Source organism: Panulirus ornatus, chromosome 6 (assembly GCF_036320965.1).
Source record: "Panulirus ornatus isolate Po-2019 chromosome 6, ASM3632096v1, whole genome shotgun sequence".
Lineage (NCBI taxonomy): Eukaryota > Metazoa > Arthropoda > Malacostraca > Decapoda > Palinuridae > Panulirus > Panulirus ornatus.
The window spans coordinates 19,422,634-19,436,393 of NC_092229.1; the positions used below are offsets into that span (position 1 = coordinate 19,422,634).

The following is a 13,760-nucleotide window of genomic DNA, read 5'->3' on the forward strand; positions in this document are numbered from 1 at the left end:
TGGGAGACCAAATTGGAGGTGGAAAGATGGAGTGAAAAAGATTTTGAGTGATCGGGGCGTGAACATGCAAGAGGGTGAAAGGAGGGCAAGGAATTGAGTGAATTGGATCAATGTGGTATACCGGGGTTGACGTGCTGTCAGTGGATTGAATCAGGGCTTGTGAAGTGTCTAGGGTAAACCATGGAAAGCTGTGTGGGGCCTGGATGTGGAAAGGGAGCTGTGGTTTCGGGCATTATTGCATGACAGCTAGAGTCTGAGTGTGAACGAATGAGGCCTTTGTTGTCTTTTCCTAGCGCTACCCCGCACACATGAGGGGGGAGGGGGATTGTATTCCATGTTTGGCGAGGTGGCGATGGGAATGAATAAAGGCAGACAGTGTAAATTGTGTGCATGGGTATATATGTATGTGTCTGTCTGTGTATATATATGTGTACATTGAGATGTATAGGTATGTATATTTGCGTGTGTGGACGTGTGTGTATATACATGTGTATGGGGGTGGGTTGGGCCATTTCTTTCGTCTGTTTCCTTGCGCTACCTCGCAAACGCGGGAGACAGCGACAAAGCAAAATATATAAATAAATAGTATATATGTATATGTCTGTATGCATATGTATGTATATGTTGAAACATATAGGTATGTATATGTGTGTGTGTGGGTGTTTACATGTGTATGTGGGTGAGTCGGGCCATTCTTTCGTCTGTTTCCTTGCGCTACCTCGCTAACGTGGGAGACAGCGACAAAGTATGATAAAATGAATAGATATTATAGAATGCCATGCTGCATGCCATGTGAATCTATGTACACAATAGTGTAGGACTTCCTTCTCAGTTGTTGTGATGGCAGATGTATCTTTCTGCATTGATTCATACCCTGGAAGGAAATCAATTAAGCAGTGTGATTATTTTGCAGATTAAATTCACACAGTGCCCAGAATGCCATGAATAAATGCTTCACTTTATTGTCTTTCAACTGTGCTATACAGACTCAACATGATGAGGAACAATAACTTTTTTACCAGAGATCCCTGGTATTATTTCCCTATATTATGATTTTTTTATTCTTTACCTGTGTACTTCTATGTAACTTGTGCACTTTCCAGTTTTTCCAGAAGTACCAGAACCCTCCCCACTCTAGAAAAATATAATTTATCCATATAATCCACATAAGCAGTACAAAAACTTAGAAAGAGAAAATTTAATGTCCATCCAAACAAAGCAAAGCATGTAGTTTCTGCCACAGGTGGGAGCAGAATGTGCGCTGATGCCACTGATTAACTTATACAGGCAAATGACTAGTTGGGAGCAGAATGTGCGCTGATGCCACTGATTAACTTATACAGGCAAATGACAACCATAGGGATGTTGCTGGTTGATGAGAGTGGGTGACATTTTCACATTTTCAAGTTGTTTAAGGAGTGTTTTTACAATTTAATTCCTACAACATTGGGAAAATAAAAAGTTTAAGGGGTACTTCTCATTCAGTACCTCAGCTGTAATACCTCGATGTTTTGTAGATTTTTTAGTGTAGTGCACTAAAAAGTGCGGGAGTAAGGCCTAAGTGTAAATTGAGTTCCTACTGCATGTTTTATCATTTATTTTACTTGCATGAAAATGTTAATCTCTGATTATTATCATAATGTATGGTATAAGACCATTCTTTTCTTGCAATAATTAGTTTCATTTGCTGATAATTTTTTCATGACAGCAAAACTCTAAGTTTGTAAACTTACCAGCCACAGTAGTCTAACAAATTGTTGTCAAGGTCAAGCAGATATTGAAAACACTGCTTCCACTTTTGCTAGAAAACTTTTTCCTGCCTCATTTTAGTCAACTTTTGATGCTGAAAGATTCAGTTTCCATAAGGTCATTCTCGAACAATATGTAGGAAATCATAATTGTCAAATAACTGAAGATAATTTTATGCTTGGTCCTATAAATCTCACTATAAATTGCTGTTTCCTTCTTAGAAACTCACTGTTCTGTCTTTGACATGGCCAGAGGATGACTGACTGAGGAAAAATTATTATGTTTTGTGCCTAAGACACCAAGAGGCTCGGTGAACTGCCTTGAAATTCCATGGTGGGTTTGTTTGAAGCTTGCCTTTCCCAGTAACCTGTGAGCATAAGCTCCAGGAGCTGATTACCCCCCAAAAAAAATTGACAATTTAGGGTGTCTAGGACAGCATTTCCTGCTTTTTGAAGGCTGCTATATAGCAATCGGGACTAGGGGTTCCCTTAACAGTTGGGGCAGTACACTCTTGAGTGTATAGGAAAGGCCAGTCCTGCCGATAACTAAACTCTCTGAATTCTAATACCGTATTTTTTCCTTTGTGTGTGTGTGTATGTGTATGCAAAAATAGTGTATTAGCAGTTTAAGTGCAATATTTTGTTATATTAAAGCCATGATATTTCTCAGGCCTTCACCACCGGATAGATGCCTCCCGCCCTGCAGCTGAAGTTTTCAGTACCATCAACACAATTTTTGAAAATGCTAAGAGTAAGGACATAGTGATGTTTCTGTAAGGACTAGATATATATATATATATATATATGAATGTATATATTTGAACGTGTCTTCCCTTAAAAAAAAGAATTGGCTTTCTAAGAATAAAATGAGAACAAACTTTCTTAGAACAGGAAAGAGAGGAGTCATTACTTGATAGTATGTATTGTAATTAGTTTCATGTTTGTAGCTGTTCATGAGTTTGTGATACAAAGGAATAGTAAGAAAAGCATGCAACAGACCAGTGAGATCTTTTGAGGTTGGTTGTGAAAGCAAAAGAGAACAGAAGCCTAGAGTTTTGCATTTTAAGGGTAAAAAGGTAAACACATTTCTGTGGTAAATATACCAGTGGAGGGAAATCATATTAGTCATGGACCTAAATTGAAGCATTTGTCAAGTCTCCCTTTGTGTGCTATTACTTTCATTTGAGGTACCATACAAGTTTACCACTCTATATGTTTATGATTCTGTTGAAGAAAAATGATTTAGCCATATATGAATTTAAAATTTTGCCTACAAGATTGTATGGATTCTCATAAGTGAAATTTGACTGATCTAGCCTTGAATTATACTTAGACCAAAATATGAAAACTTTGATAACTGAATACCTCCATCATATCGCTTTTTAATCTCTTTTGTAAACTAAATAAGTTAAGGTCTTATAGATGCCTCCCCTGGGATTTATTTCTCAGTTTAGGAATAATTTTGGTAGCTTGCCATTATACTCTTATTATCTAAAGTCTTGTAGCAATATTATGCACAATAGGGATTGAGAATTTGAGCAAATTTTGGTGAAGTGGTTTTCATTGTAAATACAAGATTGGGGGCTAGAGGCCCCTAATAATACACAAATATTACCCACAAAGTTTGCTTAACCTCTAAAAGGAAAGACGAAGAGAGAGAGTACATACGTACTTTTGAGTACCCAAGACAGATTTTGCTAAGATGGTGGTGATAACATGTGGCACTCACCACTTTACTTTTATGTTGAATTTAATTTCTCTCAGCTTCCTGTTATAGTCCCATCACTTGTCTTGCTTCTTTTATGATGCTTTTTTTTTTTTTAGCTGCTAATCCACGACTGTTGTAGGCCCTAATAACACACAAATGTTACCCATAAAGTTTGCTTAACCTGTAAAAGAAGAGAGAGAGAGAGAGAGAGAGAGAGAGAGAGAGAGAGAGAGAGAGAGAGAGAGATTTGTATTTACCTTTGAGTACTAAGACAAGATTTTGCTATGATGGCAGGGATAATACACAGCACTCACCACTGTACTTTTATGTTGAATTTCATTTCTCTCAGCTGCCAAGTCTAGTCCCATCACTTGTGCTTGTTTTATTTTGCTATTTTTCTATCAGCTAATCCACTACTATTGTAAGCCATTTAAGGTTCAAAGAGAGAAATCATATATTTATTCATAAGATTCTTATACGGCTAAGAAGTTAAGGTTAATCATAGGATGGATGAGGGAGCAAAGGTTCTTGTAGCATTAGGAATGTAAGGAAAGAGAGGTCACCATCTGGGAGGGCAAAAAGTTGTTTTTAAAGGTACAATAATCCCAGTTGTGGTGTATGGATGGGAGGTATGGGCTATAGATGAGAATGTATGGAAGAGGGTGAATTTATTGCAAATTATATGTTTGAGGACAACATGTTCTGTGAAGAGGGTTGGTTGAGTAAGTAATGATACAGTAAGTGAAAGGTTGGTAATTAGATTATCGTTGAGAGCCGAAGAGCAAATGCTAAAATAGTTTGGGAACATGGCAGGAATGAGTTAGGAGAGGTTGTCATAGAGGATGTATGTTTCAGAAGTGGAGGGTACAAGGAAAATGGGGAAACTGAGTTAGAGACGGAAGGATGGAATGAATAAGATTTTGAGTGCTTGGAATCTTGAACATGTAGGAGGGTGAAAGGCATGCATGGGGTATTGTGACTTGAAGCAGTGTGATATTCAGAAGGTGATGTGTTGTCAGTGGACTGAACTAGGGCATATGAAGCAGCTGGGTGAAATCGTGGAATGATTTGTGGGACCTGGTGGTGGATAGGAGACTGTGGTTTCAGTGCATACTGCTCAGATAGTACAGTTATCTTTACTTATTATTGTGCCTGCCCAACCACTTGTTTTTGCGGGTAATGATGCTGTCAGTGACACTGTCATTTGTACAATTGATGAAGTTTAGAATGTGTAACAATATTTCTATCGTTTCCTATATATATGGTAATGAACTTCATGACATGATCATTGAAGAGACAAGTAAGTATCAAGTGCAGAGGTTGATGGCAGTCATGGGATAGTGGAAAAAATAAATGGTACCCCATCGAAAGTAATGAAATGATAGGATTTATGCATTTCTATGAAATGGTGTCATTTTCCATTGTTATTTCCACTTCTTTTACAATGGAAAGTTCATAAAGGTATGCACTCATATTTACAATTAAGTATTCTTTGATTGAACTTGAATTCACTGTAACTGAAAAAGAAGGCAGATGAGAGTTGGGTGAGAGAGTATCATTTAATCTCAGGGAGAATGAAAAGATGTTTTGAAAGGAGGTAAATAAAGTGCGTAAGACGAGAACAAATGGGAACATCGGTGAAGGGGGCTAATGGGGAGGTAATAACAGGTAGTGGTTAAGTGAGAAGATTGAGTGAGTATTTTGAAGGTTTGTTGAATGTGTTTGATGAAAGAGTGGCAGATATAGGGTGTTTTGGTCGAGGTGGTGTGCAGAGTGAGACGGTCAGGGAGAATGGTTCAGGTAAACAGCGAAGAGGTAGTGAAAGCTTTGCGGAAGATGAAAGCCAGGAAGGCAGCAGGTTTGGATGGTATTGTAGTTGTTGACTTGTTGGTAAGGATATTCATTGTATGTATGGTTCTTGGTGAAGTACCTGAGGATTGGCGGAATGCATGCATATTGCTATTGTACAAAGACAAAGGGGATAAAAGTGAGTGTTCAAATTACAAAGGTATAAGTTTGTTGAGTATTCCTGGGAAATTATATGGGAAGGTATTGATTGAGAGGGTAAAGGCATGTACAGAGCATCAGACTGGGTAAGAGCAGTGTGGTTTCAGAAGTGGTAGAGGATGTGTGGATCAGGTGTTTGCTTGAAAAATATATGTGAGAAATACTTAGAAAAGCAGATGGATTTATATGTAGCATTTATGGATCTGGAGAAGGCGTATGATAGATTTGATAGAAATGCTTTGTGGAAGGTATTAAGAATATATGGTGTGGGAGGTAAGTTGCTAGAAGCAGTAAAAAGTTTTTATCAAGGATTTAAGGTGTGTGTATGAGTAGGAAGAGAGGAAAGTGATTGGTTCCCAGTGAATGTTGGTTTGTGGAAGAGGTGCCTGATGTCTCCATGGTTGTTTGATTTGTTAATGGATGAGGTTGTTAGGGAGGTGAATGCAAGAGTTTTGGAGAAAGGGGCTAGTATGCAGTCTGTTGTGGATGAGAGGGCTTAGGAAGTGAGTCAGTTGTTGTTCGCTGATGATACAGCGCTGTTGGATGATTCGGGTGAGAAACTGCAGAAGCTGGTGACTAAGTTTGGTAAAGTGTGTAAAAGAAGAAAGCTGAGAGTAAATGTGAGTAAGAGCAAGGTTATTAGGCTTAGTAGGGTTGGGGGGCAAGTTAATTGGGAGATAAGTTTGAATGGAGAAAACTGGAGAAAGTGAAGTGTTTTAGATATCTGTGAGTGGATTTGGCAGCAGATGGAACCATGGAAGTGGAAGTGAGTCACACAGGGTGGGGGAGGGGGCGAAGGTTCTGGGAGCATTGAAGAATGTGTGGAAGGTGAGAACGTTATCATGGAGAGCAAAAATGGATATGTTTGAAGGAATAGTGATTCCAACATTGTTGTATGGTTGCGAGGCATTGGATATAGATAGGGTTGTGCGGAGGAGGGTGGATGTGTTGGGAATGAAATGTTTCAGGACAATATGTGGTGTGAGATGGTTTGATTGTGTAAGTAGTGAAAGGGTAGGAGATATGTGTGGTAATTAAAAGAGCGTGGTTGAGAGAGCAGAAGAGGATGTATTGAAATTGCTTGTTCACATGGAGAGAATGAGTGAGGAAAGATTGACAAAGAGGATATATGTGTCAGAGGTGGAGGGAACGAGAGAAGTGGGAGACAAATTGAAGGTGAAAGGATGGAGTGAAAAAGATTTTTAGTGATCAGGGCCTGAAGACACAGGAAGGTGAAAGACATGCAAGGAATAGAGTGAATTAGAACGACGTGGTATATCGCGGTTGACGTGCTGTCAGTGGATTGAACCAGGGCATGTGAAGTGTCTGAGGTAAACCATGGAAAGTTTTGTGGGGCCGTGGATGTGGAAAGGGAGCTATGGTTTCGGTGCATTACACATGACAGCTAGAGATGGAGTGTGAACGAATGTGGCCTTTGTTGTCTTTTCCTAGCACTACCTTGTGGGGGTGGGGATTTTTTCATGCATGGCAGGATGGCGACGGGAATGGATGAAGGCAGCAAGTATGAATATGTACATGTGTATATATGTTTATATGTGTATGTATATGTATGTATACGTTGAAATGTATAGGTATGTATATGTGTGTGAGTGGGCGTTTATGTATATACATGTGATTGGGTGGGTTGGGCCATTGTTTCATCTGTTTCCTTGTGCTCCCCCGTTAACGCAGGAGACAGCGACTAAGTATAATATAATGAATTATTATTATTATTCTTATTATTATTATTATTATTATTATTATTATTATTATTATTATTATTATTATTTGTACTTGATCGCTGTTTCCTGCATAAGCAGTGTAGTGCCAGGAAACTGACAAAGAATGGCACATCCATTCATATACACGTATATTTACATAAACCTCCATATGCGCACATGCATATACATATACATCAACATATCAACATATACGTACACATAGACATATGCATATATACACATGTACATATTCGCACATGCTTCCCTTTAGTCATTTCTGGTGCCACCCTGCCCCACAGGAAGCAGCATCACTACCCCCTGCTTCAGTGAGGTAACCCCAAGAAAACAGACTAAAAAGGTCACATTCGTTCACACTCAGTCTCTAGGTGTTATGTGTAATGCACGAAAACCACAGCTCCCTATCCACTTCCAGGCCCCACAGACCTTTCCATGGTTTACTCCAGACATTTCATGTGCCCTAATTTATTCCATTGACAGCACATCAACCCCGGTATACCACATAATTCCAATTCACTCTGTTCCGTGCATGCCTCTCACCCTTCTCTATGTTCAGGCCCCAATCGCTCAAAATCTTTTTCACTCCATCTTTCCACCTCCAATTTGGTCTCTCACTTCTCCTTGTTCCCTTCACCCTTGACACATGTATCCTCTTTGTCAATCTTTCTTCATACATTCTCTCCATATGTCCAAACCATTTTAGCACACCCTTTTGATCACTGTTTCCTGCATCAGCACTGTAGCACCAGGAAACAGACAAAGACCCATCCTCTCATATACACACACATATATACATATATACACATACATATACATATCAACACATGTAGCGCCAGGAAACAGACAAAGACTCATCCACTCATATACACACATATATACATATATGCACATACATATACATATCCAGTTTGTCAGTCTTTCTTCTCTGATTCTCTCTATGTGTCCAAACCATTTTAACACACCCTCTTCTCTCGCAACCACTATTTTTATTACCGCACATTTCTCTTACCCTTTCATTACTTACTCGATCGATCCACCTTACACCACATATTTTCCTAACATTTCATTTCCAAAACATCCACCCTCCTCCGCTCAACCCTATCTATAGCCCATGCCTCGCAAACATATAACATTGTTGGAATCACTACTCCTTCAAACATACCCATTTCTGCTGTCCGAGTTAATGTTCTCGCCTTCCACACATTCTTCAACATTCCCAGTACCTTCGTCCCCTCCCCCACTGTGTGACTCGCTTCCGCTTCCATGGTTCCATCTGCTGCTAAGTCCACTCCCAGATATCTAGACATTTCACTTCCTCTAGTTTTTCTCCATGCAAACTTACTTCCCAATTAACTTGTCCCTTAACCCTACTGAACCTAATAACCTTGCTCTTATTCACATTTACTCTCAACTTTCTTCTCTCACACACTTTACCAAACTCAGTCACCAACTTATGCAGTTTCCCACCCGAATCAACCACCAGCACTGTATCATCAGCAAACAACAACTGACTCGCTTCCCAAGCCCTCTCATCCAGAACAGACTGCATATTGGCCCCTCTCCGAAACTCTTGCATTCACCTCCCTAACCACCCCATCAGTAAACAAATTAAACAACCATGGAAACATTACACACCCCTGCCGCAAACTGACTTTCATTAGGAACCAATCGCCTTCCTCTCTTCCTACTCGTACACATGCCTTACATCCTTGGTAAAACTTTTCACTGCTTCTGGCAACTTACCTTCCATACCATATACTCTTGAAACTTTTCACAATGCATCTCTATCATCCCTATCACATGCCTTCTCCAGATCCATAAATGCTCCATACAAATCCATCTGATTTCTAAATATATCTCACGTACACTCTGCAAAGCAAACACCTGATCCACACATCCTCTACCACTTCTGAAACCACACTGCTCTTCCCTGATCTGATGCTCTGTACATGCCTTTACCCTCTCAGTCAATACCCTCCCATATAATTTCCCAGGAATACTCAACAAACATATGCCTCTGTAATTTGAACGCTCGCCTTTATCCCCTTTGCCGTTGTACAATGGCACAATGCATGCCTTCCGCCAATCCTCAGGCACTTAACCATGATCCATACATACATTGAATATCCTTACTAACCAGTCAACAACACATTTACCCCCTTTTTTAGGTGATTCCACTGCAATACCATCCAAAACTACCGCCTCGCTGGCTTTCATCTTCTGCAAAGCTTTCGCTGTCTCTTCTCTGTTTACCAAACCATTCTTCCTGACCCCTCTCACTCTGCACACCACCCTGACCAAAACACCCTATATCTACCACATCATCATCAAACACATTCAACAAATCTTCAAAATACTCACACCATCTCCTCACTTCATCACCAATTGTTATTACCTCGATATTACCCCCCATCACCGATGTTCCCATTTGTTCTCTTGTCTTATGCACTTTATTTACCTCCTTTCAAAACATTTTTTATTCTCCCTAAAATTTAATGATACTCTCTCACCCTAACTCTCACTTGTTGCCTTCACATCTTGTGCCTTTCTCTTGACCTCCTGCCTCTTTCTTTTATACATCTCCCAGTCATTTGCACTACTTCCCAGCAAAAATCTTCCAAACACCTCTCTCTTCTCTTTCACTAACAGTCTTGCTTCTTCATCCCACCACTCTCTACCCTTTCTAATCTGCCCATCTTCCCCCTTTCTTATGCTACATGCTTCTTTTGCGCAAGCCATCATTACTTCCCTAAGTATATCTTATTCCTCCCCCACTCCCTTTACGTCATTTGCTCTCATCTTTTGCCATTCTACACTCAGTCTCTCCTGGTACTTCCTCACGCAAGTCTCCTTTCCAAGCTTTCTCACTCTCACCACTCTCTTCTTCCTAACATTTTCCCTTCTTTTCTGAAAACCTCTACAAATGTTCACCTACGCCTCCACAAGATAGTGATCAGACATCCCTCCAGCTGCCCCTGTCAGCACATTAACATCCAAAAGTCTCTCTTTTACATGCCTGTCAATTAACACGTAATCCAATAACACTCTGACCATCTCTCTTACTCGTATTCATATACTTATGTATATATCTCTTTTTGAACCAGGCATTCCCAATTACCAGTCCTTTTTTGGCACACAAATCTACAAGCTCTTCACCATATCCATTTCCAACACTGGACACCCCATGTACGCCAGTTATACCCGCAACTGCCACATTACTCACCTTCGCATTCAAATCACCCATCACTATAACTTGGTCTCGTGCATCAAAGCTGCTAACACACTCACTCATCTGCTCCCAAAATACTTGCCTCTCATGATCTTTCTTCTCATGACCAGGTGCATGGGCATCAATAATCACCTTTCTCTATCCATCCACTTTCAGTTTTACCCACATCAATGTAGAATTCTCTTTCTTACACTGTCACATACTCCCACAACTGCTTCAGGGGTAGTGCTACTCCTTTCTTTGCTCTTGTCCTCTCACCAACCCCAGACTTAGCTCCCAAGGCATTCCCAAACCATTCTTCCTCTTTACCCTTGAGCCTTGGTTCACTAAGAGCCAAAACATCAAGGTTCCTTTCCTCAAAAATACTACATATCTCTCCTTTTTTCTCATCTTGGTTACACCCACACACATTTAGACACCCCAATCTGAGCCTTCGAGGAGGAAGAGCTTTCCACACATGACTCCTGTATGTGTGTGTGTGCATGTATGTATTTATGTGTGTTTATGAGTGGAAGGGTCTTTATTTTGTATGTTTCTGGCACTACCTTGCTGATGCAGGAAACAGTGATTAAGTATAATATTTTAAAAATGTATAATTTTCCTTTTTTTTTTTGTTTTTCAGAGTTTGCATCCAGTTTAGGAGTGCAGTAATGAGATAATGATAAGTGGCAGGTATTCCTTATAGTTCCTGAGACAACCAGCAGATGTGACTGCCATTAATGAAAGTTTTAAAATTTGGGTAAGGAATGGTGTAGTTGCTGTTTGCAGCTGCCTTCAACCAGCGGATATAACTGCCAGTGTTGTTAAGGTTGATTTTTCTTCATTTTGTAAAAATGGAAGACAAACAAGATAGGATATAAGGGAGCCATAATATAGACAAAAATAAAGTTGATATTGGATGTCTTAATAATACCTACAACATCAAATACATATATATATGTATATATATATATATATATATATATATATATATATATATATATATATATATATATATATATGTCTCTATGGTTGTTTAATTTGTTTATGGATGGGGTTGTTAGGGAGGTGAATGCAAGAGTTTTGGAAAGAGGGGCAAGTATGCAGTCTGTTGGGGATGAGAGAGCTTGGGAAGTGAGTCAGTTGTTGTTCGCTGATGATACAGCGCTGGTGGCTGATTCATGTGAGAAACTGCAGAAGCTGGTGACTGAGTTTGGTAAAGTGTGTGAAAGAAGAAAGTTAAGAGTAAATGTGAATAAGAGCAAGGTTATTAGGTACAGTAGGGTTGAGGGTCAAGTCAATTGGGAGGTAAGTTTGAATGGAGAAAAACTGGAGGAAGTAAAGTGTTTTAGATATCTGGGAGTGGATCTGGCAGCGGATGGAACCATGGAAGCGGAAGTGGATCATAGGGTGGGGGAGGGGGCGAAAATTCTGGGAGCCTTGAAGAATGTGTGGAAGTCGAGAACATTATCTCGGAAAGCAAAAATGGGTATGTTTGAAGGAATAGTGGTTCCAACAATGTTGTATGGTTGCGAGGCGTGGGCTATGGATAGAGTTGTGCGCAGGAGGATGGATGTGCTGGAAATGAGATGTTTGAGGACAATGTGTGGTGTGAGGTGGTTTGATCGAGTAAGTAACGTAAGGGTAAGAGAGATGTGTGGAAATAAAAAGAGCGTGGTTGAGAGAGCAGAAGAGGGTGTTTTGAAATGGTTTGGGCACATGGAGAGAATGAGTGAGGAAAGATTGACCAAGAGGATATATGTGTCAGAGGTGGAGGGAACGAGGAGAAGTGGGAGACCAAATTGGAGGTGGAAAGATGGAGTGAAAAAGATTTTGTGTGATCGGGGCCTGAACATGCAGGAGGGTGAAAGGAGGGCAAGGAATAGAGTGAATTGGATCGATGTGGTATACCGGGGTTGACGTGCTGTCAGTGGATTGAATCAGGGCATGTGAAGTGTCTGGAGTAAACCATGGAAAGCTGTGTAGGTATGTATATTTGCGTATGTGGACGTATGTTATATACATGTGTATGGGGGTGGGTTGGGCCATTTCTTTCGTCTGTTTCCTTGCGCTGCCTCGCAAACGCGGGAGACAGCGACAAAGCAAAAAAATAAAAGAAAAGAATATATATATATATATATATATATATTGGGAGATGTATAAGAGAAAGCAGCAGGAGGTCAAGAGGAAGGTGCAAGGGGTGAAAAAGAGGGCAAATGATAGTTGGGGTGAGGAGTATCATTAAACTTAAAGGAGAATAAAAAGATGTTTTGGAAGGAGGTAAGTAAAATGCATAAGACAAGAGAACAAATGGGAACATTAGTGAAGGGGGAAGTAACAAGCAGGTAGTGATGAAGGTGGAGATGGAGTGAATATTTTGAAGGTTTGTTGAATGTGTTTGATGATGAGTGGCATATGTAAGGTTTTTTTTTTTTTTTTTGGGTGGTGTGCTAAGTGAGAGAGTTGGAGAGATTGGTTTGGTGAAGAAAGAAAAGGTGGTTAAAGCCTTGCAGAAATGAAATCCGGCAAGGCGGTGGGTTTGAATGTTGTTGCGGTTGAATTTATAAAGAAAGGGGGTGACTGTGTTGTTGATTGGTTGGTAAGGGTATTCAATGTATGTATGGATCATGGTGAAGTGACTGAGGATTGGCAGAATGCATGTATAATGCCATTTTGCAAAGGTAAAGGGGATAAAAAGTGAGTGTTCAAACTATAGAGGCATAAGTTTGCTGAGTATTCCTGGAAACTTTTATGGGAGGGTATTGATTGAGAGAGTGAAGGCATGTACAGAGCATCAGATTAGGGAGTAGCAGTGTGGTTTTAGAAATTATAGGGGACATGTGGATCAGGTGTTTAATTTGAAGAATATATGTAAGAAATGCTCGGAAAAACAGATGGAGTTGTATGTAGCATTCATGGATCTGGAGAAGGTATGATAGGGTTGATAGAGATGCTTTATGGAAGGTCTTGAGAATATGTATTGGGAGGTAAGCTGCTAGAAGCAGTGAGAAATTTTCATCAAGGGTATAAGGCATGTGTACGAGAAAGAAGAGAGGAGAGAGATTGGCTCTCAGTGAAGGTCGGTTTGCAGCAGGGGTGTGTGATTTCCCCTTGGTTGATTAATTTGTTTATGGATGGGGTGGTTCAGGAGGTAAATGCAAGAGCAGAGTTTTAGAGAGAAGGGTGAGTATGCAGTCTGTTGGGGATGACAGCACTTGGGAAGTGAGTCAATAGTTGATAGCTGGTGATACAGATCTGGTGGCTGATTTGAATGAGAAATGTCAGAAGTTGGTGACTGAGTTTGGAAAAAGTTGAGAGTAAATGTGAATAAGAGCAATGTTATTAGGTTC

The 13,760-nt window shown here is 40.1% G+C and overlaps 1 protein-coding gene across 2 annotated transcripts in view; it reads left to right on the plus strand.

The window, feature by feature from the left end:
- Ak2 (Adenylate kinase 2) overlaps window positions 1–13,760 on the plus strand; it is a 115,872-nt gene that overhangs the window by 78,325 nt on the left and 23,787 nt on the right. The window contains exons 6-7 of one of the 2 annotated variants that reach the window (XR_011712889.1): window positions 2,419–2,499; window positions 11,054–11,170. Coding sequence is in view for 1 of the 2 variants with exons in the window: in XM_071662693.1 (XP_071518794.1) it covers window positions 2,419–2,499; window positions 11,054–11,082 (110 nt within the window). In the remaining variant the exon portion in view is untranslated. Of the gene's footprint in view, window positions 1–2,418; window positions 2,500–11,053; window positions 11,324–13,760 lie in introns of those variants that run through there. The other variant, XM_071662693.1, reaches the window with a different exon arrangement.